This window comes from Prinia subflava, chromosome 4 (assembly GCF_021018805.1).
Source record: "Prinia subflava isolate CZ2003 ecotype Zambia chromosome 4, Cam_Psub_1.2, whole genome shotgun sequence".
Taxonomy (NCBI): Eukaryota; Metazoa; Chordata; class Aves; order Passeriformes; family Cisticolidae; genus Prinia; species Prinia subflava.
In genome coordinates this window covers 11,849,117-11,869,999 of record NC_086250.1, presented here as the reverse complement: position 1 = coordinate 11,869,999, position 20,883 = coordinate 11,849,117, and the positions used below count along the sequence as shown (strand labels likewise).

Sequence of the window (20,883 nt, the reverse complement as noted above, 5' to 3'; positions counted from 1 at the left end):
AGTTTTTAGGTGCCCAGTGACCATGTGCCTTAAGCCATAAGTACCACCTGGCCATGTGTAACTTTGTGGAGCAGCTTTAAAATTCAACTATATTTGATGGTTGTCTTTATCCTTGAAATAACTTGTCCTCTGGACTGGGGTTAGGGGTTTGGTCCATTTGATGTCCCATTTTATCTTTTTTTTTAACATCCAGAATTTTTGGAGTCTGAAATTGTTATGACAAGTCCACCTCTGGGAGTTGCCTGATCCTTCTCTCTCCTTCCCCGTTTCCTTTTCCAGACCAGGCTGGGCCTAGCTCTGCCAGAGGGACATTTTCCTTATTTGTGGACAAGCACAGCTGGGTGAGCTGCCCAGAGCGTGCAGTGCTCTTTGCTATGATTCACTCTTTGTTTTGCCAACATGTTGTTGTATTTTAGAGTGGGTAGCACATCCTCCTGCTATCTTGGGATAATTTTATCAGGCAGCTTTTAATAGGGTTTCTAATATCTAAAGAACAGTGCCTTTACTGTGAATTCTGGAGTGTCTAAGAATTTGGAGATGGAGGGTGGGAAAGAGGATTATAAATATTTTTAATTTTCTTTCTGAAGTGAGTAATGATTTGACCTGCTCTGTTCTAGTACATGTTACCATGGCGATGACTGCAGGGACTACAACATCCTTTCCCATGAGTAACCACACCCGGGAGAGAGTGACGGTGGCCAAACTCACGCTGGAGAACTTCTACAGCAACCTAATTATACAGCACGAGGAGAGGGAAACCAGGTACTGCCTCTGCTTCCTCCCTCCCCTCGGCAGCTTTTCTTGCTGTTTGCTCAAGGGCACTTCGATCCCCAGGGATGGGGCAGCTCTGGCAAGTTTTTCTGTGTGTGGTGGCAGGGAGTGAATTCCTAGAGGGCACGGGTTGTCTTTGGGGGGGAATCTGTGAACATCCCAGTCACTGAGGGATCAAGGAGCTCCACTTGTGATGTTTTCATGCAATTAACTCCTCATCATTTACCTTGGGGAAGCTCTGTGCAGGGTGTTCTTTTGCAGTACATGTGGGGTTTCTCCTTCTGTGTGAGGTTGGTGACCTCTGATTCCTCTGCATGTGCCCCAGGGGATGAACGCTGCAGAGCTGCTGAGGGGTGGGAGCTTGGTTTGGGGTAAGGCAATGGCTTGTGGTGTCTGTTCCTGCTCTGCACCGTGGAGCCCATGCCAAGATCCCTAAACCCTGCAGGAGGGAGTGTATAGGAGGTAGGGAACAGGACTGAGAGGTGTTTGATGGGGTGATAGGGCAAGAGTTGCTGCAGGAAAGGCAGCAAAGAGCCAGTGTGGAAATAAGGGGTTGATGATGGAGAATTTGAGAAGCTCTCAGGTGGGTAGGATGGCTTTTGGGGATAATGTAATCTCTATCTCTAAACTCTGCTTGGGTGGTGCTGCCTGGTACTCCTCGCATAGGAATATTATGGGATGGTCATCACCACTCAGCCTCTCCCAGCAGTGCCCAGTCCTGTCTCTGAGGTGGTGAAGTGCCACTTGAATTAGGTGTCAAAGCACCAAGTGTTTGATTATAATGAGTGTTGTGTTGGATTGTCATTAGTGTGTGAAATTACCATTCCCCTGGTAATATGTTTTTAATTGAAGGGTTTTCAGTCAAGCAGCAGGGTTTCTCTTTTCATCATATTTAGTCATTATTCCATGTAATGGAGTTGCTTCTAGTTAGGAGAATAGACTGTCTGTCAAGGGCCTGTAATTTAGAGGATCCTGCTGTACTTCACAAAGTGCAGAAAGGCACAGCAGCCTGGCTTCAAGCCTTTGAATTCTTGCCTGCTGCAGGGGGTAAGCTGCCTTCAGAAAGCTGCACCCTGGCAGCTGTAAAGGAGCATCCTGTGGGTGGACACAAAGGGGTCCTGCAGCCCCATTGCCATGTGCTGACCCCTGCCACCTGTGGGGTATTCCCAGGCTTTGCTCCCCACTCAGAGCCTCCAGCCTGGCATGGCACTGCTGGAAGATTTGGAGCTGAGCCCTGGCCTGGCAGGACACTGGGAGGGAGAGGATGGTGCATCCAGGGGGAGAGTTCAGCTGGCATGGGAGGAAGGGGGACAGCACCAGGTGTGTCACCAGGGGGAGGGGGTCACACAGAGGGAGTGGAAGCTGGAGCTGACTGGCATGTGAGAGATGGAGCTGAGACAGAAATGGTGAAAAAAATACATTTTTATTCTGGTTTGTAATCCTAATTGATGAAAACAGCCTTAATTCAACAAGTTTTAATCACTCTAATGACATACTTTGTCATATACATTTAATGCCTGATTCTGCAAGTACATAAGCATATGCTTAAATTTGCTTCTACATTTTCCTCAGCTTTGTTCACAAATGAGTAACTGAGTGGAGAGGGGCTCTCTGCCTTCAAATTTCCATTTGAGGCAAATTCTTCAGTACTTGGAGTATGTGAAGCAAAGGTGTTGACTTGCTGTGGTGCTGCGTTTGGTTTTAATAAACAAGAAAAGGTGCAGTGCCCTGTTTCTCTCCTTGGCAGGCAGAAGAAGCTGGAAGTGGCTATGGAAGAGGAAGGCCTTGCAGATGAGGAGGTAAATACTGAAGTAGCCTTACAAACTGCTTTGCTTTTGTCCCACTGCTTCAAATGGGCATTTGAAGAGCTCACAGAAACATCAGCCAGCGCAACAGAAGGTTTTATTTTGTACATGAAGGTTGCCCCTGTTAATAACCCGTTTATTAGGGAAGCTGGGAATATGCTTGACTGATACTGGCAATAGCTATCCAAGGCTTTTCATGCTACCTGTAGTTCTTAAGAGACATGGCCACAGCAAGTATCTAGCAAGCTTTTCAAAGATTAAAATTGTTTGCTGTTGTATTTGGCAAGGAAGAAAAAAGAGTGGCCCGTGAAGTGAGTAGAAAGCAAAATGCTTAACGTTTTTTAAACAACAAACCATCACACTTTTGCTCCTTTTGGCTACAGATGAGGAGGGATCTCGGTCTGGTTGCCACCTCTCAGAATTTTGGTCAATAAGTTGCTTTACTGAGGTGCATTACACCATGTCTGCCTTCGGGATAGGCTGGGAAATAAGTAGGAAGAGTGTCTCAGTCAGTCCTTTTGGAGTTTTTGTGGCTGCTATAACTCCTGAGAAATGGAAAAATGTGGGAGTGTATTGCCATCTTGTGGCTTTAAAGGATGCTGTAATCCCAGCACAGAGTCTGGCAGGTGCCTGATCCAGGGACCTCCATAGCAGTCTCTGAGATCTTTGGGAGCAGCATTTGTCTTCTCTCGGGGTGAATCCCGGTGACATTTTCATCAGGCAAAATAGATGATGGAATTTGGACAGATTTTTCTTTCAGAATTGAGTGCTTTCCTGCCATAAACCAAATGGATTTTGTTGCAGATCTGTAACCAGGGCCTCTGCTGCTTGCTAAGTTCCTTGTTGCCTGTCATCACTCTTTTTGATGGGGTACAAGTTTCAGCTTTTATTTTTATTTTTATATTTTATCCTTCACACTCCCCAAAATGAAGAGTCCTTGCCTCAGGCAGTGATGTTGGCCTTGGCACTGATACACTTTGTCTGAACCAGTATAATAGTTTTTATTCATTATTTTTCTTTTTTTTTAATAACTAAGTAATAAAAATAAAATGCCACCACCCACCAAAAAAAGGTGTAACGGTGCCTGAGGCTTCTATAGAAAAGACCGTACTCAAGGATCATACTTGGAGAAATTCAGAAAGAAATGTAAAAGGAGAAGTCTTTCCCCTGTTGGGATTCCAGAGAACTTCCCAGGCAGGGAGGGTGCAGACCCTGACTCTGCACTGCCCAGTACTGACAGATTGCTGTGCCTGTGTCCCCAGAAAAAGCTGCGCCGCTCACAGCACGCGCGCAAGGAGACGGAGTTCCTGCGGCTCAAGAGGACCAGGCTTGGCCTGGATGACTTCGAGTCTTTGAAAGTCATAGGAAGAGGAGCATTTGGAGAGGTTTGTGGCATTCTTGCTCAAACAGGAGATTCAAATGGAACTGGCCACTGTAATGAAACATTCTAATTACAGTTTAATGAATTGTTTTATTGCAGAACGGCATCTATTTGGGCCATTCTCCAAGTGTGATAAGTCTAGTGATTAATCACATGCATTGATTTCCCAAGGCTTCTGGAAAGACATTTAGTTTCCCATGGCTTCCCACACTGATGTTGCCCACATGGCCCTCTAAAATTTTGAATTTGCAGTGGCACAGCTCCTCTTGATAAACCTCCTTTCTGCCCTGTCTCATCAGTTATTTCTCCTCCTGAATTTTACCGTACACAATCCAAGCTACCTGGAATTTACTTTTCCTGCTGACTTTTCCTAAAACAAAAAACTCTTCCTCTCTAGTTTTAGTGTTGTACATGGTGCAGAATAATTCTTTTTTCGATATTTAACATATTTAAATGTGCTTTTAAATATTTAACAAGAGAACTTTTCCATGCCTGGCAATTGGGAGCCTTCCAGTGGGTCTCTAAGGCAGAGAAGACTGACTGGGTTCTTTCTCTCGGTAAAGGTCCGCCTTGTTCAGAAGAAGGATACAGGTCACATTTATGCAATGAAGATACTGAGGAAAGCAGATATGCTGGAGAAAGAGCAGGTTTGTGATCTACAAGTCCCCTAAGTTTCTAACTTACCCTGTGTAGAAAATATTTCCCACCTTTGAAAGCCCTTGCACTGGTCTGGCAATCCAGAGGGCCTGTGGCACTGCTACCACAGCACAAAAGCAGCAGAAGTTAGGAAATGAGGTCGTGTAACTGCATTTTAAAAATATTTTACTTACAACCAATTTGGAATAGTGACAAAGATTTTATTTTTCTCCCCTTACCAACACGGAGCTTGTAGTATTGAATCTGTAGAACTGCATTTCAAAGAAAATACTTCTGGAAAATAATCCTGTGCCAAAGTATTAATATTTTCTGTTTTCTTTTTAAGAAAACCAGCAGAAATCACATTGTTCATCAGCTTTGTCTTCCTTGGGTTTGCATTATAGTTGGGTCTAATCTTGTTGGGGTTTTTTTTGCTTTGATTTTGTTGTTTGGTTTGGTTTTTGCTTTTACTTTTTAGCTAACAATTCCCTATGAGGATACAGCAAGTACTTTAGCACCACAAAGCAAAGAAATCAAGGGTGGGTGACTCAAGAGATAAAGGAAGACTTTTTTCATACCAGTCCAAACCTTACCCATCATTTGCACAGCATTTCCCTACAGTAGTGGTATTTTTTTTTCCTGGCACAGATTATTATGTCTCCTGCAGCCCATGCCCTGAATTTAGGGAACCAGGGGAGCAGCAGGGTGTGCAGAGCAGCCAGGATTGGGTGGTGCTGCCCCCATTTCAGAACCTGATACGGGAAGGAGTCTGAGCTCACGCTCTGCATTCAGTTTGGGGCAGTGATCTTCCCTGAAGAGTCTTTATCTGCTGGAATTGTCATTGCCTGGCTTGTTTCATGGAAAGCAACAGAGGACACACAGAAAAAAAGAAATCTTCTAGTATTTTTTTTTCTCAAGCCTGGTAGCACCTGGGAGAAATCCTGGCTATTTTTCAGCAAAGTTTTCCTGTTGTATTTTAGAGCTGCATTGGGGATTGGAGGGTGGAAAGAAATACTTTCTAATGAGACTAAATAAAGCCAGATAAAGATAAATCCTAGCTGGAGTGTCTCCTGCAGAGGGAGAACCTTTGCCCCATGTAGCCCTGTGACAAGATTCATGGAAAGATCTTCCTCACCAGTAGAACTGGGGAACAGTTGCAGAAGACTGTTTGCTGCTTCTCTTACAGCTGTCAAGAAATATTTTTACACGCATATGTCTTTAATTTTTCCTCCAGGATGAGGGTACGTTGTAGTGAAAACACACACCCCTCTTCCAATCTCCATTATTCATTTCCAGCAAATTATGAGGTAGCTGCTTTCCATGTATTTTCCAAAGCCTTAGCTGGAACTGGAATATCTGAGCAAGGTCAGATATTCCTGAACTCACGTGCATGTTTCCCACCAGCTTTGTCAGTTCTTTCTAACAAACAGAACCAGCTTAACAAGCTGTGCTTTGTGTTTCTAGAGAAACCCTAGGATCTTGTAAAAAATAATGGAAAATGTGAGTGTGGAAAAAGCTAGAAAAATATTTCCTTTGCTGAAATTCATAAAAATATGCTGTAAGACTAGGATTGTAATGTGATATTCTTTGTTGAAATATTTCAGTATTTGCCCTTTAATAATAATAATAATTTAAAAAACTTTAGGTGGCCCATATCAGAGCAGAAAGAGACATTTTGGTTGAAGCAGATGGAGCCTGGGTAGTGAAAATGTTTTACAGCTTCCAGGATAAAAGGAACCTTTACCTGATCATGGAGTTTTTACCTGGAGGTAAGCTGGGTGCTGTGGCATCAGGTGATACAGGTGCTACTTCTTAGCTTTTGTTGGCAGCTTTATAAAATATTAGAAACAAACATCCTGTATAATTTGTGAAAATAAAAATGTTAACACTCTTAAATGAAGTTTCAGTCATGTGACCATTCCTGATTTTTGGGGGAAGGAAAAAGGTGGAAGGGGTATTAAATAGACTTGACTTAAATAATCATTCTAATAGAAATTTCTGCTTTTTATGACTGAAGCTGTTAATGGTAGAAACAAAACAGAAGAAAAGCCCTTGTTCAAGCAGTTTATGCAATAAATTTAATGTGTGTAAAAATCCACTCTGTTTTCCTGGGCTGTACAATTAGAATTCCTGTTTAGGATTTTCAACTAAAAAAGTAAGTTTGGTTTGTAGGTCCTTGCAGAAATAGTTTTATGATTAGTAACTGTAAGGCCAGTTACAAGGTTAAATTTAGATTCTACTGAGGTTTCTTATAGTTTTGTGATTTAAAATGTTCTGATCCCTAAGCTGTGTTTTCTTCTCTTTGATGAGGTGACATGATGACCTTACTAATGAAGAAGGACACTTTATCAGAGGAGGAGACCCAGTTTTACATTTCTGAGACGGTGCTGGCCATCGATGCCATTCACCAGCTGGGATTTATCCACAGGGACATCAAGCCAGACAATCTCCTGCTGGATGCCAAGGCACGTACTGGGCTCACCCACTGCTGCTGCTTCCAGGATCCCAGGCTGCACATCCTGCTGCTGAGCACAGGAGCCACTGGTGCCACCCCAGAGATTTCAACTGGCTGGAGGGAAGGCAGGGAATGGCCTCTGTATTTTCCTTAAACAAAGCCAGATCTTACTCAAAAGCCTTTTAACCATTTTAAGGCAAGGCTTTGAAGGGAGAAAACCCACTCAGGGTGACCAGATGCTGATATTCATACACATTAAAAGGTGATACCCTTCCTTTTGTGCATCTGGAAGTAGCTATGGACAATTCACACAATGCTAAGTGCTCAATTTGTACAGTTACATTTATTTCATCACCCACTCACCTTTGGAAACTCCCTCAGTTAGACTGACCATTCTGGCCATGAAATGCACCCAGCAAGCATCACCAAATCATGGAATTATCTAGGTTGGAGAGGATCTTCAAGATCATGGAGGCCAGGCATTATCACAGCACACAGGTCTGTCAGGTTTGATGGCTTCTATCTGCACTGATGTCTGGAAACCTGATTAAAACCAAGGTTACTATCAAAACAAAACAGAGGAATTTTGTCCTGCAGGCTTTCTCAATCACAGTGGTATCCAGGCAAAGGAGCTGCCCTCAGCTGTTGGGAAATTGTAGATATAACCATTCCTGGGAGGCCATAGCCTGTTGGAGAGAAAACAGACACTTCTAGTACACCAAGGTTCAGTCTTCGTTTCCCTGCTTGTCTTGTGCCAGTCCATCATGGCCTGAGAGGGCTTGTGCAGTGATTAAAACTCTTTAAACTCTTTTTTTAACCAAGCACTACCAATCTGAATAATGGTTTCATGTTCTCTGACTATTTTTTTTAGGGTCATGTAAAGCTGTCCGATTTTGGGCTCTGCACAGGTTTAAAGAAAGCCCACAGAACAGAGTTCTACAGGAACCTCACACACAACCCACCAAGTGACTTCTGTGAGTCTGAGCTGTCCTAGTTTAACATGGAAATGGTTTGGAGCTGCAGCTGTACGTTGTACCTGTGTTTCTGCTGGGATAAGCAAGATGGGGCAGGCTGATTGCATTTAATTGGAAAACTGGAAATGCTTGTTCCCTGGGTCATGGGAGCATGACAAGAAATGATGATTTCTGCAGTGGTCATGTATTTTTGCACATTCATACACAGATATGAATATACATAATGTATCTGTATTTTAATGTGTTTTTCATAATGTCAGTGAAGCTACAGAACTGCTCTTTCAGGAGAGCATGGGTTCCAAAGGACTGAAGTCAGTGACAGTCTCATTAAACTTTTCAGAAGCTGATCTAAAAATTTTAGCATGTTCTAATTTAGAATTGCTGGTATGTGTCCTACTTACATGAGTTTCAGCTGTGCATTGGACAGTAGTTATTCTCATGTTCCCATTTTCAGTTATAATCAAGTATTTGTTTCTAGACTAAAGGATTCTAAATATACAAAACAGTTATTTAAAACTGGAGCCCTATAAATCTTTTTTCTCTTAATTCTCACAAATACATTTGTTATTTAATAACTACTTTGTAAATTAGCATTTCAGAATATGAACTCAAAGAGGAAAGCAGAAACATGGAAGAAGAACAGGCGACAGCTGGTGAGTTAATTAAATAATGTATAATTCTTGTTTTGCTTTTAAACTATTTACAGAAAGTGTTACATTAAAACTCAGTGCTAATGTTCCTGGTTTGTGAAACCTGCAAGCCCTCATATGTGGGTCTCTACGAGCTCCCAAAATCCCAAATAACTCAAAGGGGGCCCAGGTTGGAACAGCAAGACCCAGCTCTTCTCTGTGCCTTTGTTTGCCTTTGAGCATCTGGCCCAAGCCCTCAGGTGTCCTCAGCCGCGTGGCCAAGGTGTGTCTGGAGCTCTCTGAGCACAGCCCTGGTGTGGATCATGAGGACTCCTGGCTCTGATTCCTGATTCACAAGCAGATGTGTGTCTGCAGCATTCCTTTTCAGAGAACTGTGGGGAGTTCACCACCCATTTGCTGTGGTGGAAAGGCTGTGGGAAGGTGTTGGTGCTGGAGTGCTCCAGCCTGGCTTTGTGATGAGGAGGGGTCACAGAACAGGGGGACTGTGGCACCAACTGGACCAAAGCAAAGTGTCTGTCAGCCATGGGATTTCAGACCTCCATCCTTGCCCATGATTTTCACAAAAAAAACCACCCTCAGCTGTCAAATTTTGCAACCTTTTATTTTTCCACACCTTTTTTTGAAACTGATCTACTACAATTCCACAAAAGCTTTAGGGTGGTCTCTTCTTTCCTTAAGAGACAAAATGAGATTACATTGCAGCCACCATGCTGCCTCATGGGGCTGTATTTTACAGCCTTATTCCAGCCTGGAATTAGATCCCTGAAAAGACTTGATCTCAAGTCCAGTAAAGGCTGATGTGGCAGAAGAACTGTGTGGTGAAGAACAGTCCCACAGTAAAAGGCCAGAATGACAACTTACATCAACACTATTGGAAAAGGAGCCATGTTTTTGGTTTTCTGTTGGTTCAATCCTAAATCTTTTGGGTCTGTTCAATCAAACAAAGTGTTTCTTTATGGTCAGACAAATGAAAGTAAAATACTTGTGTGGCAAAACTGCTTTTGGGGGACTTTTTTGGTCTTTAAGGGTGTGGTGTTTTTTTTTTTTTTTTGGATTTTGGTTTTTTTCTGTCCCTAGAACTTCTTGGGTATTTTTGTAATGCAGCTACCTGAAACTTTAACTAAGATGACCTTCTGATATTGCAGTTACAATATTCTATGATTTTATCACATTAAAGAGGATGATTTCCATTTTCTTTAGGTTCTCTGTGTTTATTAATAAAAAACAATAATAATCTTGAGATTTTAGTTCCTGTCAATTCTCATATTAAGCATTCTTGCTCACCCAAACAACAAGATCCTGTATGTAAATCTCCAGGAAAAGGTATTGCAAAGTGTAAAACCACAGTATTTCTCTTTTAAAGAGATGATTCCTTTTTTCCAGGCGTATTCTACTGTGGGAACCCCAGACTATATTGCTCCAGAAGTGTTTATGCAGACTGGGTACAACAAGCTGTGTGACTGGTGGTCCTTGGGAGTGATTATGTATGAAATGCTAATAGGTATGTTAAAAATCCCAACTTAAGAGTTGTTCAAGGTAATAGGTTCCATTTATTCAGAAGGGAAAACCTCTGGCTAATGTCAAAATTGGGAGCCCCAGTGACACAGGAGAGGCTCAGGTCACTGCATTTCTGGAAAAAGTTATTAATTTGTTATTTTTTATTTGTTTGTGCAGGGTATCCACCTTTCTGCTCAGAAACACCACAAGAGACGTACAGAAAAGTTATGAACTGGAAAGAAACCTTGGTATTTCCTCCAGAGGTGCCCATTTCAGAGAAAGCAAAGGATTTAATTCTAAGGTCAGTAAGAAAAATCCAATTCTGGCCCCTTGCCCAGCCAGGGTCATCTTCCATCAGGGTGAATTCCTCTTCTGGGTGAAGGAAGCTTTATGTTGGAGGGAAGGCTGGTTTCTTCTGTCACCATCCTTGATGGACTTTTTAAGTCTTTTTCCCTTTGCCATTTGTTTAACATGAAGGAATAAGCAGGAATGACCTTGATTTGTACCATGGTAGAAAGAAACAGAGCATACCAAAAATAAAGTGATCAACACTGGTTTTTTTTTCTTCTCAGAGGTGGCAAGAAAATAAATCATTCACCAGCATTTAATGCTCTGAACAGAAATCTTGGGATCTTTTGGATTTACTCATTTCTTTCAAAATACCAATTTTTAGTTTCCATTGAGGTTTTTGTGACAGTTTTGGTGACAAGATCAGGTAGAAATGCTCTCTTGTCCTGGGAGGGTTTGAGAGGCACATTGGTTTGGGGTTTGATACTTTTTCCTTTTTGTTTTGGTTTTTTTTTCTTCCTTTTCAAAGCTAATGTTATATCGTTACACAATTTTGTTACAGGCAGAAGGGGGAATGTACTTCACAAAACTAAAATTTATTATTAGTTCCACCAGTGCTCCAGTAACCTACAAAAATATCACCAACAGTTATCCTGCATCCAGCCAGTGATACTAAGAGCTCAAATAATTGAATTGTTGCTAACCCTCATGAATAAGTTTGTGTAAAACAGTTATATTGCATTTTCAGCATCTGTTTCTCTACTGTTCTGCTCAACCTTCCTTGTCAGCATCCCAAGTTCTCTGCTGAACAGAGTGCAGCATTACTACTGAGGATTTCTGCCTCCTCAACCCTGGCTGTGTTTGGGGAGTTTTTAGAGATTTCAGTGTATTTGTTAACATGTCTTGCTCATGCATCTGCTTACACAATGACTCCTTGGATTTATCAGTTTGCCTCCACAAGGAAAAGGGTTAAAATTGGGGTAAAACATCTTAGTTATCAGTAATCTATTAAAATGAGGTTGAAACAGGTTGGACAACAACCACCTGGGCATTTTTGAGTACCTCATCCATTACAGCTTGGACAAGTTGGGCAACATGTATTTTAGCCTAAAGGGAGATGCAGACAAAGGTAAAGGGTTATGGGTAGAGATAAATCCAAACTAAAATAAGCTCAAGTTCAGACAAAGCCTGACAAAGCCTGTGGCTGAGTGTTGTTGCAGGGTTTGAGGTCTGTTGTTAGTCCTTGGCACCACCCAGCCTGCCAGGCTGCAATACAAATACAGGCAGGTTTTCTTCCCCACTAACACCCAAATACAAGCAACAGAACTTTAATTTGTAACTGGAGACAGTTTATAGCCTAACCTGCTGTGCTACACATGCAGAAGATGGCTGGGATTTAATGAATTCCTAGGCAAATGTTGGTATTCCCATCTCCTGGGTGAGATAATTGAAAGGCTTTTCTAGTCTAGAGGAGAAGGGTCAGCCTCTGCTGCTCCCTGGAACAAATCCCTGAGGTCACTCAGTTGCTGTCAGAGAGTTTCCACCCCCCTGTTCTCCTTCAGGATTTTAGGCTTTTCCTGTCTGACCTACTGGAGCAGGTAACAGTCTCAAATTCACCAATCCTATCTCTGTCTCAAATTTCACCTTTTTCTTCCTGCTGTTTCATGGCTGCTTCTCATAAACTGCCAGTTTCTTATGGGGTCTGAAGTGAGGTTATACAGCAGGGCTGTATCAGAAACTGGCCCTGGGTCTTTGTACCACCTGCACCTCTGAGGAGAGGGAAGGGGAGAATAGAGAAATGGCTTGTTTGGAATGGGCTGGCTCACTGGGATTCCAAAATATGACATCAGAGAGCAGTCATGACTTACTAAGTATATCTGTTCTTCTGGTTTGACTTTGAAACAGGGATGTTTAAATAGTTGAGAACATGCCAGAGGAGTTCTTAGTGGTAGCGATTTAATCCTCCATTCCAAACTGATCTTACAGGACCAAAATATGCAGTAACTTTTCACAAACCTGGAACATGGGCGTGCAGCAATTTGGAAAAGGTGTCAGTTATTGGCATCATAGCTTTTTGTTTGGGGATTTAACAGTGTTCTCCTTCTACCATTTCCCTTCTCTCATAGAGGCAATGGGCTGCTTTGATGTTACTCCAAGTGATGAAACAATTTGACAGAACTTCTTGAAATTCTTGATGCTGGATACTGTTGCATCTGTTTGAATTTATTGTAACACTCCCTTTGTTTTTTCCCCTTTTCCAGGTTTTGTATCGACTCAGAAAATAGAATTGGTAGCAATGGAGTAGAGGAAATAAAAAGTCATCCATTTTTTGAAGGAGTAGACTGGGGACATATCAGGTTTGTATATACACACATGTTTTACAGGAGAATAAAAACAAGAGTTTCATGTAGCATGATGTCAAGGACAATTATTTCCAATTTGTCTTTCATTTTGAAAGGCAGCTACTGGCTGTAGATGGGGGACACTGAAGGTTTCCAGGCCTTGCTGACATTAATGGAAATTATCAGAGTTTAACTGTCTTGACATGCCTTAGATTGCTCCAGACTTCCCAGAATGGAAAGAAATTGTTGTAGGGTGGCTGTGGGTTTAATTTTAAGTGTAGTAATTAGAACTGTGGTGAGTTTACAGGTGTAAATCACTGCCTTTCCCACAGTGCTGTGTCTCAGTGTGAACACACACTGGTGTGGTGGCACAGATTCCTTGGGCAGTTTCAAAAGCCACCTTAAAACCCCTTCAAGGGCTCCCTGACTGTGGAGATGCTAAAGCAGAGCCAGCCTGGTTTAGGAGAGAAATGCTGAGTGTCACAAAGAGGAGCTACAGTGCAGAGGTTTTGGATGAGGTCTGGGCTGATGAGCACAGGAATTGTAAAGCTCTGGGTGCAAGTGCAATCCTGCTGGGCTCGGTTTGTGAAACAGGGTAACCACAGGGGTGGCTGGTGACAAAATCACAGTGATAACTGTGTGGCAGATAAGTGGGAATGCTCTCTCAATGTGAAAATGATGTTTAACCCAAGCCTGCCAGGAATACCCCAGTGGGGACCAAACAATCTCCCTATGGTGTCAGCAACCAAGAGAGTCAGATTCATCTGTGATGCACTCAGTGGAACCCTTGTGCTCTGTATTGAGGGAAGCTGTAAGCATCAAAAGCTAAGTTAAAACTGGAACTTAATGTCTCATTTCCCAGTATTCACTCTGCTGGTGTTTATCTTTATTTGCAGGGAAAGACCAGCTGCAATCCCTATAGAAATCAAAAGTATTGATGATACTTCCAACTTCGATGAATTTCCTGAATCGGACATTTTACAGCCAGGTGAGACTGCCATTGTGAATTCTAAATCTCCATCTGTGACATGCCAGAATACAGCACAGATGCCTCTGTTGTTGTTTATATTAATTTTTCTGAGGCCTCAATCAAGTTAGATCAAGTAGATCAAGTCTCTATTTGTGTTTTTTTTGAGGTATGAGTGTGAACCTGTGATCTCTCATAGCTGCAAAGCCCAGAGATTTTAGGAGTCAAAGCCTTTGGTAAAAATGGTTTGCACACAGGTAGTGTGCACAGAAAGCAGTGGAGTTTTCTGCCAGGCAGTCTGTCTAACCAGATCCTGGTAAAACATCATGCACTGATTTGCTTTTCATCTTCAGTGACTTGTGAGGTTTGTGCCAAACATAATTATTGAGATATTTGTGGGTAAGAATTTTCAGATTCTTGATTACTTAACACAGTAATTCATGAACCTGAGTGGCTCTGTAAATCACTTCAGGGTTTTTTTAGTTGATGATTTCTCTTAGCAAGGTACAGGAAATTTTCATATGTAAAAGGCTTGTTCTGTGACACACAAATATTCCCAGGTCCCTCTGTTTTCAGTTACTTGAAGATTGGCAGATGTTTAACAGTGGTTAATTGCTGCCTGCTAAGTGTAGCTGTGTTAACAGCCATAAGAATTATCCAAAAGCTGTTGGTGGTTTTTTTCCTGAAATGGCTTTTATTTAATGGTGAGGAATTTTGTTCTTTAGATGCAAAGCAACCCATCTCCAGTGCCTAAGCTAGTTAAGTCCATATTTGGATAATGCCAAGAACATTTTAATAATTTTGGCCTTTCAGACCCACTGAAAATGGTGCTGTACATGTAGCTACCTAAAAATCAGAACATCAGAAATGTCATGAGTTTGTAATTGTGTATCCTGTGGGTGTGTCAGAGGTTTCTGTCAAGGTATGGAAACCTGATAGAGTGTGTAGACATAATTTTAAAAAAAGCCAAAACAAAAACCTCCCTTTTTCTGCTTCAGAGTTCTATCCTGAAATTATTACTCAGACCATTGACAAAAGGCAACTGACCTGATTAGAAACAGGAATTCTTCCAGGAGTTTCTGCTGACTAAGGAAATAAGAGTTCAGGGCTGTTTAGCTCTGTGAAAAGTCCTCTCAGAAGCAGCCTGGGTTTAACTCTTTTAATGTGTGTTTGCTTGTGTTTCTGAATTCTAGTGCCAAACACGACAGAACCTGACTACAAATCCAAAGACTGGGTTTTCCTCAATTACACCTACAAGAGGTTTGAAGGGCTCACCCAGCGTGGCTCCATCCCTTCCTACATGAAAGCTGGGAAGTTGTGAAGCAGAACACAACCCCCCAAAGGAAATTGCAAACACAAACCTCAGGTAGCTGCATCACCAGGCCCGCTTGGCGTTAGTTATCAACACATCGACTCTGGTGCGCATCGATTTCACACGGAAATTCTACAGGATTAGGATTTCTAGGACTACTACAGGAATTAGTTGGCAGTGCCAGCTGGCTTTTTTTTCTTTTTTTTTTTTCTTTTTTTTTCTTTCCTTTTTTTTTAATATTTGAATATTTTTGTTAACTTTATTATACAAAGGTACTGGAATAAAAGGAACGTGCATCCCTTTTCCTGCACTGCCTATGTGTGGATAACGGTTAATTCTGCCTCTCTGTACTGTGGCTTTGTTTGTACTGTAAACCATCTAATCCACCCAGGAGGGAAACATATCATTTGATGCAGCATTGTCGTTGTACTGCTCACCTGGTGGGGTTTAGATATGCAGTATAAAGAAAACTGTCCACATTTGCAAACCTCTCTGAGCAGTTGCTCAAGGGTGTTCCATTTGTGGTCTGCAGATCCCCCATGAGTGCAGCACATGGAATTATTTTAAATAGCAGTGTCCTCTGGGCCTCCTTAAGTCCTGTGTGCCCTCTCTTGCCCCCAGTGCAGGACTTTATCAGTCCTTTATCCCTTTTGTCCCTTCTGCCACAGTGTTGTGGCAGTGAGGCAGTCCCTGTGATCTGTTTGGTGATATTTCTGCTTTAAAGGATGGTTGGCAGTATTGCTGTTACAGGTGATGATGCCTACTGGCAATTTCATTAAAAAAAAGGAATCTGAATTAAAAGTATCAATGTTTTTAGCAGAAGGGAAATATTCTGATACGAAGTTTTGAGGAGATGGCAGACTTTCCAAGACTGCATTCCTGCCTCTGCTCTAAATCGGATATCTTTGAGCTGCTCATAATTCAAACATTCTCTTCTCTCTGTGCAAAATGTGTTCTAGAGAAGTGATCAGATTGGTGCTTCTTCTTTTTTTCCCTCCCTGAGCAGCTGCAGGCAGAAAGGATCCTGCTCTAACCTCTCTGGAACCGCAGCCTCTGCTCACACAGAGGAAATGGAGTGTCCCACTACACTCAGACTCTCCAGTGGGCTCCTTTTCTTCCAGGATCTCCATCTGGCTTGGCCATGGGATTAGATGGCATCAGCTGAGCCTGCAGCCCATTTTCCAGGGACCCCTAAATGTTCTTGTGGCCAGTCTGCAGGATGGTGACAGCCTGACAGCTGAGCCAGGTCTCCTTCCCCAGGCAGAGGAAACAGAAGCAGAAATACTTCCATGTGCAGGCTCTGGCTTTGTACATCAGCTCAGCAGCAGTTCAGGACTGAGTTGCATTCCCTGAGTAGTTTGCAATTATCTGGTCACTGGTGGCTTTCTCTGCCTGTACTCACAGCTTATCCTGCAGGGCTTTGAATCTGTCACAGTACAGCAGAGATCTCTGCTGTCATTTTCTGGTCAAAAGAGATTTACAGCAATGAACAATTCCCCAGTGGCTCAACAAGCAGAGTCACTGTTGCTGTCTCTCTCCTCTGCACACCTGTGAAAGGCACCCTAAAACCTCTGCAGCCCCGTCTGAGTGGAGCACGGGATGTTTTGGCATACAACAGGAAAGATTCCACTGGACAGACTTTTGTAGCAATATGGAAACTACTGTTATAAAGCCATTAGAGAAAAATTTGTTGCTGTTAGGCACTGTGGTATCAGCTGTTCTCAATTATTTGTATGCTCTGAAAAACATACTGGGATGTTCATCTGTTGCATCAGAGCCCATTTGCCAGCAAGATTTCTGTGCCTGTGATGGGCAGGTAGTCTTCCCTGATCCAGCCAGGATCCCTGATCCAGCCTTTGCTCCATGGTTTTGTCTCCCTTGAAGCATCTAATATCTGTTATTTATACCAAACAGTTTTAGTCTTCAGCTCCTCAAAGAGGAGTAACCACTGCCTGAGGCCCTTCCAGTGTTAGAGCAGAGCAGAGCTAAGCTGAGCTTCTGCCTCAATGCTGGACTGAGGTGGGAACAGCTCCTTGATCTCCCAGATTTGCTTCCCTTACACTAATTAACATCCCTGTACTGCTGTTGGGGCAAGGTCCTTAAAAATTCCCCAGTGTTCTTATCCTTGTCAGTGCTGAGGCTCAACCTGTGGCCATCCAAAGGCTGTACAAAAACAATGACTCACATCCACCTTTCAGGCATCATTCTGCCAGTGCCCCAACAGCTCCCAAGGCCTCTCAGGAAAGGAATGCCTTTCCTGAGGCCTTGACTCCAAAACAGGGAAGCTCAGGCAGAAAAAAAATCCCGGGATGCAAACTTGGCCTCAAAGGACACTGCTATTCAAAAGAATTTTCATTGGTTTTCATTTCCAGTCTCATCCATGGGGATGGAATTGGAATTCCTGCAAGCACCACCTTTCAGAAGAGCACAGTAACCCCATTAACGTGACCTACAAAGAAGTCTTTGCTCAAACTTGTTGAGACACGCTCAGTTTCATGGAAACTGCTAATGCTCAGTGATACTGGTGATTTTTTTTCTATGGGGCTTAGGGGAGGGCAGAGAAATACACACTTAATTTAAAGCTATCTATTAAACAACTATGTCTGTACATACAGGTTTACAAACTCGGGAAAAAGCTCAACCCTTCTATTTGCAACACTAAAGATAATACTAATTTAAAACTGCAGATGATTAATCATATCAGTGCTCACATAGGAGTTATATCCATAAGGAAACAGCCTGCAGCCTATCTAGCATAAACTCCTGTATTGTGGTAGTTGAATTTTTAAATTTTTTTGTAAACATAGCATTATTTTAATCAGTAAGTCAAGTTAAACAATATTAACTACTGCTTTTAGGATGATAGAAGTTTTTTTTAAAGGTGAAACTGTGACACTGTAATGGATTAAAGAGAACAGCAGGTTAATTTACACTGGCTTTCAAAAAAAAAAGGAAGTGCAACATATCTTTCATTTTGTTATTTCTGTCTGATTCCTTTGGATGGTTGTGTGTTTTCCTTTGGCAATGTTAGTCACTGTGCCATTTATTTTTCTTATTCTTGGAGTACCAAAGATCCTGAAATGGCTTGATGATTGCAACCATGTGAAAATTTATTTTCTGGAAGTATGTTTTGTTAAACTTTTGTTAAAACGTGAAATTGTGTATGCAAATTGTTATCAGAGGTTTGCTGGGACGTTTACCTATTCCAGCAGGGAAAACTTGAGTGCGTCGATGGAAGTGGAGAGCCTGAATCCAAATTCTGGATCGGAATTCCCTGAAAGTGGGGAGGAAGTTTGGATTGGGAACTGCAGCTGAGCTTTTGCACTTCGTTCCATCTCCAATCAGCATGAGTGAGTGGCCTTAGGTACAGGACATCAGCAGAGGTTGTCTCATGTGCAAAAGGAGTTTAAAAAAAAATTGCCAGCATTCAGAAATCAAATCTTGTTGATACTGCATTTGCACTGTTCAATTTGCCTTGCTGGAGAGTTATAGAAGTGTTATTTTTATAGGTCAATCGTTCCCCACCTGAGCCGTTGGAGACAGTCTGGGATAAGGGCACCTGCTGGGGGGAGCTCAGCTGGGGGGCACCAGGAATGGGCACCAGGAACAGCACTCAGCTGTGCTGTCAGCTCCTTCCCAGGGGCCACATTCCTCCTGTGCCCAGCAAGGAGCAAATGCTGCAGTCTAGCCCAGGTAATGCTTAGGAAGTGCTCTCACTTTCTCAATAACACGAGCAAATACAGGCGTTGTAACACACTGCACCTTGTCCTTTTACTGTTGGGATCTCACAGCAGCTCGTTCTTGGAGTCAAAATGGCAACTGCTATATTTTTCCTAGACTGTTTCATTAGTTGTGGTTGGGAAAGTTACATAGAAGCATTATAAAAATTTATATGAGGCTTTTTACAGCATTTGAAAATAAAAGTAGCGTTCTTTTTGTAAAGTTGCAGTTTTTGTTTCTTTTACCCGGGTGTACTGAATTTCTCTTCCAGAATGGGACACATCTAAGGAATTGAGATCCGATTTCGTGGATTCTCATCTTGAATTCCACGGACAATGAAACATCCCAGTGTTGTTACACTCAATCAGAAAGTAGAGAAAGCAAATACTGTTTGATTTGTCCCACCTGCAGTCACATGAAGAAGCTATTTCTCAGATAATTACTGATCTTCTCCAGAGTCTTACCTTCCCCATAGGCTGTAATTTATCCAGGAAAGGCTTCCAGGGGCAGTTGTATCCTTTGATCCACTATAGAAACCTTTCTGTCCTACTGTTCCACTTTCCCTGCCAAGTTCAGAGCAGCAGCAGCAGCAGTGAAAGCTGTGTGAAAAATGATCAGAGTGGAGCAGCTGAAAGCCAAAAGAAGCGAGCAGACACTGCCTGGCCTTGTCTGGAGCCCTCCTGAGAAGGACAGGAGCCCTCCCTCCCTCCACTCCAGAATTGCTGGTCTCAGTAAAGGTAAAAATACAATAGATTTTTGCAAATCCTCTTTAATGGGATCACCCTTTTCTTCCCTTGACTGTACATGATTGCATGGCAGAGCTACACATCATAAGGAAATACAGGATTAGTTCTTTACCTCCTTGCATTACCAAATCAGGTATTCCTCAGAAAAAACACTTGAATGGTAAATATAAAGGCTATGCCTTCAGCATGAGTAAATCTCTTAAACCCTAAACTAAGATAACATTTTAAAAAAGCCATACTGCAAATATCTACATTTTTCATTTCTTTGTTCTTGTACCTAAGTAAAACAATAATGCTTTGGGCAATAAGAGGCTATTTCTGACAGTCTTCCTAAGGAAGGAGAAGGGAGGAGTATCCAAAACAGTCTGTCTTTCTTGGGAATGAGGACAATAGTGGCTCCCAGCTCTGGACTAGGCAAGGATATATTTGCAGTTCAGGAAGTGCTTAATGTATTTTGGAAATGCAGAGGGCTGTCAGGCACTGGAAGGAGCTGCCCAGGGAGGTTTGGAGTCCCCATCCCTGGCGGTTTTTAAGGAAGGAGTGGACGTGGCACTCAGTGTTCTGGCCTGGGTGACAAGGTGGGGATTGGTCACAAGTTGGACACGACAATCTTGGAGGTCTTTTCCAACCTTCCGGGTTCTGTGATTCCATTTCTCTATGGTAATGGGATTCATCACACATGTAAATTTTAAGTATCAGAGAGGTACTAAAATACCTGTCCCACAGCTGAATTCCCCAGGTGAAAGCAGGTTCTAAAGGTGGGTGCAGGCCTTGTTCCTTGTGAGCCACGCTGGGTTCAGCCACGCCAGGCTCTGTAGCAGGGAATGCCACCAGGTTCCAGGTGCATTAATACTGGGACAGCTGAAGGGCAAGTTGGTGTGTCTGTCCCAGTGTTTGGACACTTCATCACTCAGGAACACTGCTGCAGCGGCTGGGAGAGGAAATGAATCTCTCCCACGCAGAGGGAGCTCAACCCTCCGCCTCCTGCTCCTCCCAGCACCATTCTTCAGGTTATCTGAGCCCTTGGAGGGCCCTGTTCCCTCCAGGGAGATGGGGCATGCAGACTTCAATCTGCTCGTCTTTAGGAGGGAATGAGCATGGGTTTCTCATTTCCCAACCAAGCCTGAGCTCTGCTAGGAACAGTTTGTCTCAGCTCTGAACCGACCCTCGGTGCCACATCTTGTCTCCGTACCAGCTGCTTTAATCTGTTTCTAGTGAGCTGCCATCTGCTGCGGCTTCTCCCTCCTCCAGGAATATGTGCTGGCTCTCCGTGCTGTCCCCAGGCAGTTCACTGCCACTGGCAGCAGCTCCTTCCCCTCCAGGTGCCTCTGCCCATCCT

General features: G+C 42.8%; 1 protein-coding gene across 1 annotated transcript; it reads left to right on the top strand.

Moving 5' to 3' along the window:
• Positions 1-617: 617 nt before the first annotated feature.
• STK38L (serine/threonine kinase 38 like) lies at positions 618-19,020 on the top strand. Its single transcript, XM_063395492.1, has 13 exons — positions 618-762; positions 2,519-2,570; positions 3,839-3,961; positions 4,521-4,604; positions 6,239-6,362; positions 6,904-7,058; positions 7,920-8,022; positions 8,614-8,675; positions 10,056-10,173; positions 10,347-10,470; positions 12,719-12,814; positions 13,696-13,787; positions 14,960-19,020. The coding sequence occupies exons 1-13, from the start codon at positions 629-631 to the stop codon at positions 15,085-15,087; spliced, it is 1,395 nt and encodes a 464-aa protein (XP_063251562.1). The 5' UTR covers positions 618-628; the 3' UTR covers positions 15,088-19,020.
• Positions 19,021-20,883: the final 1,863 nt, after the last annotated feature.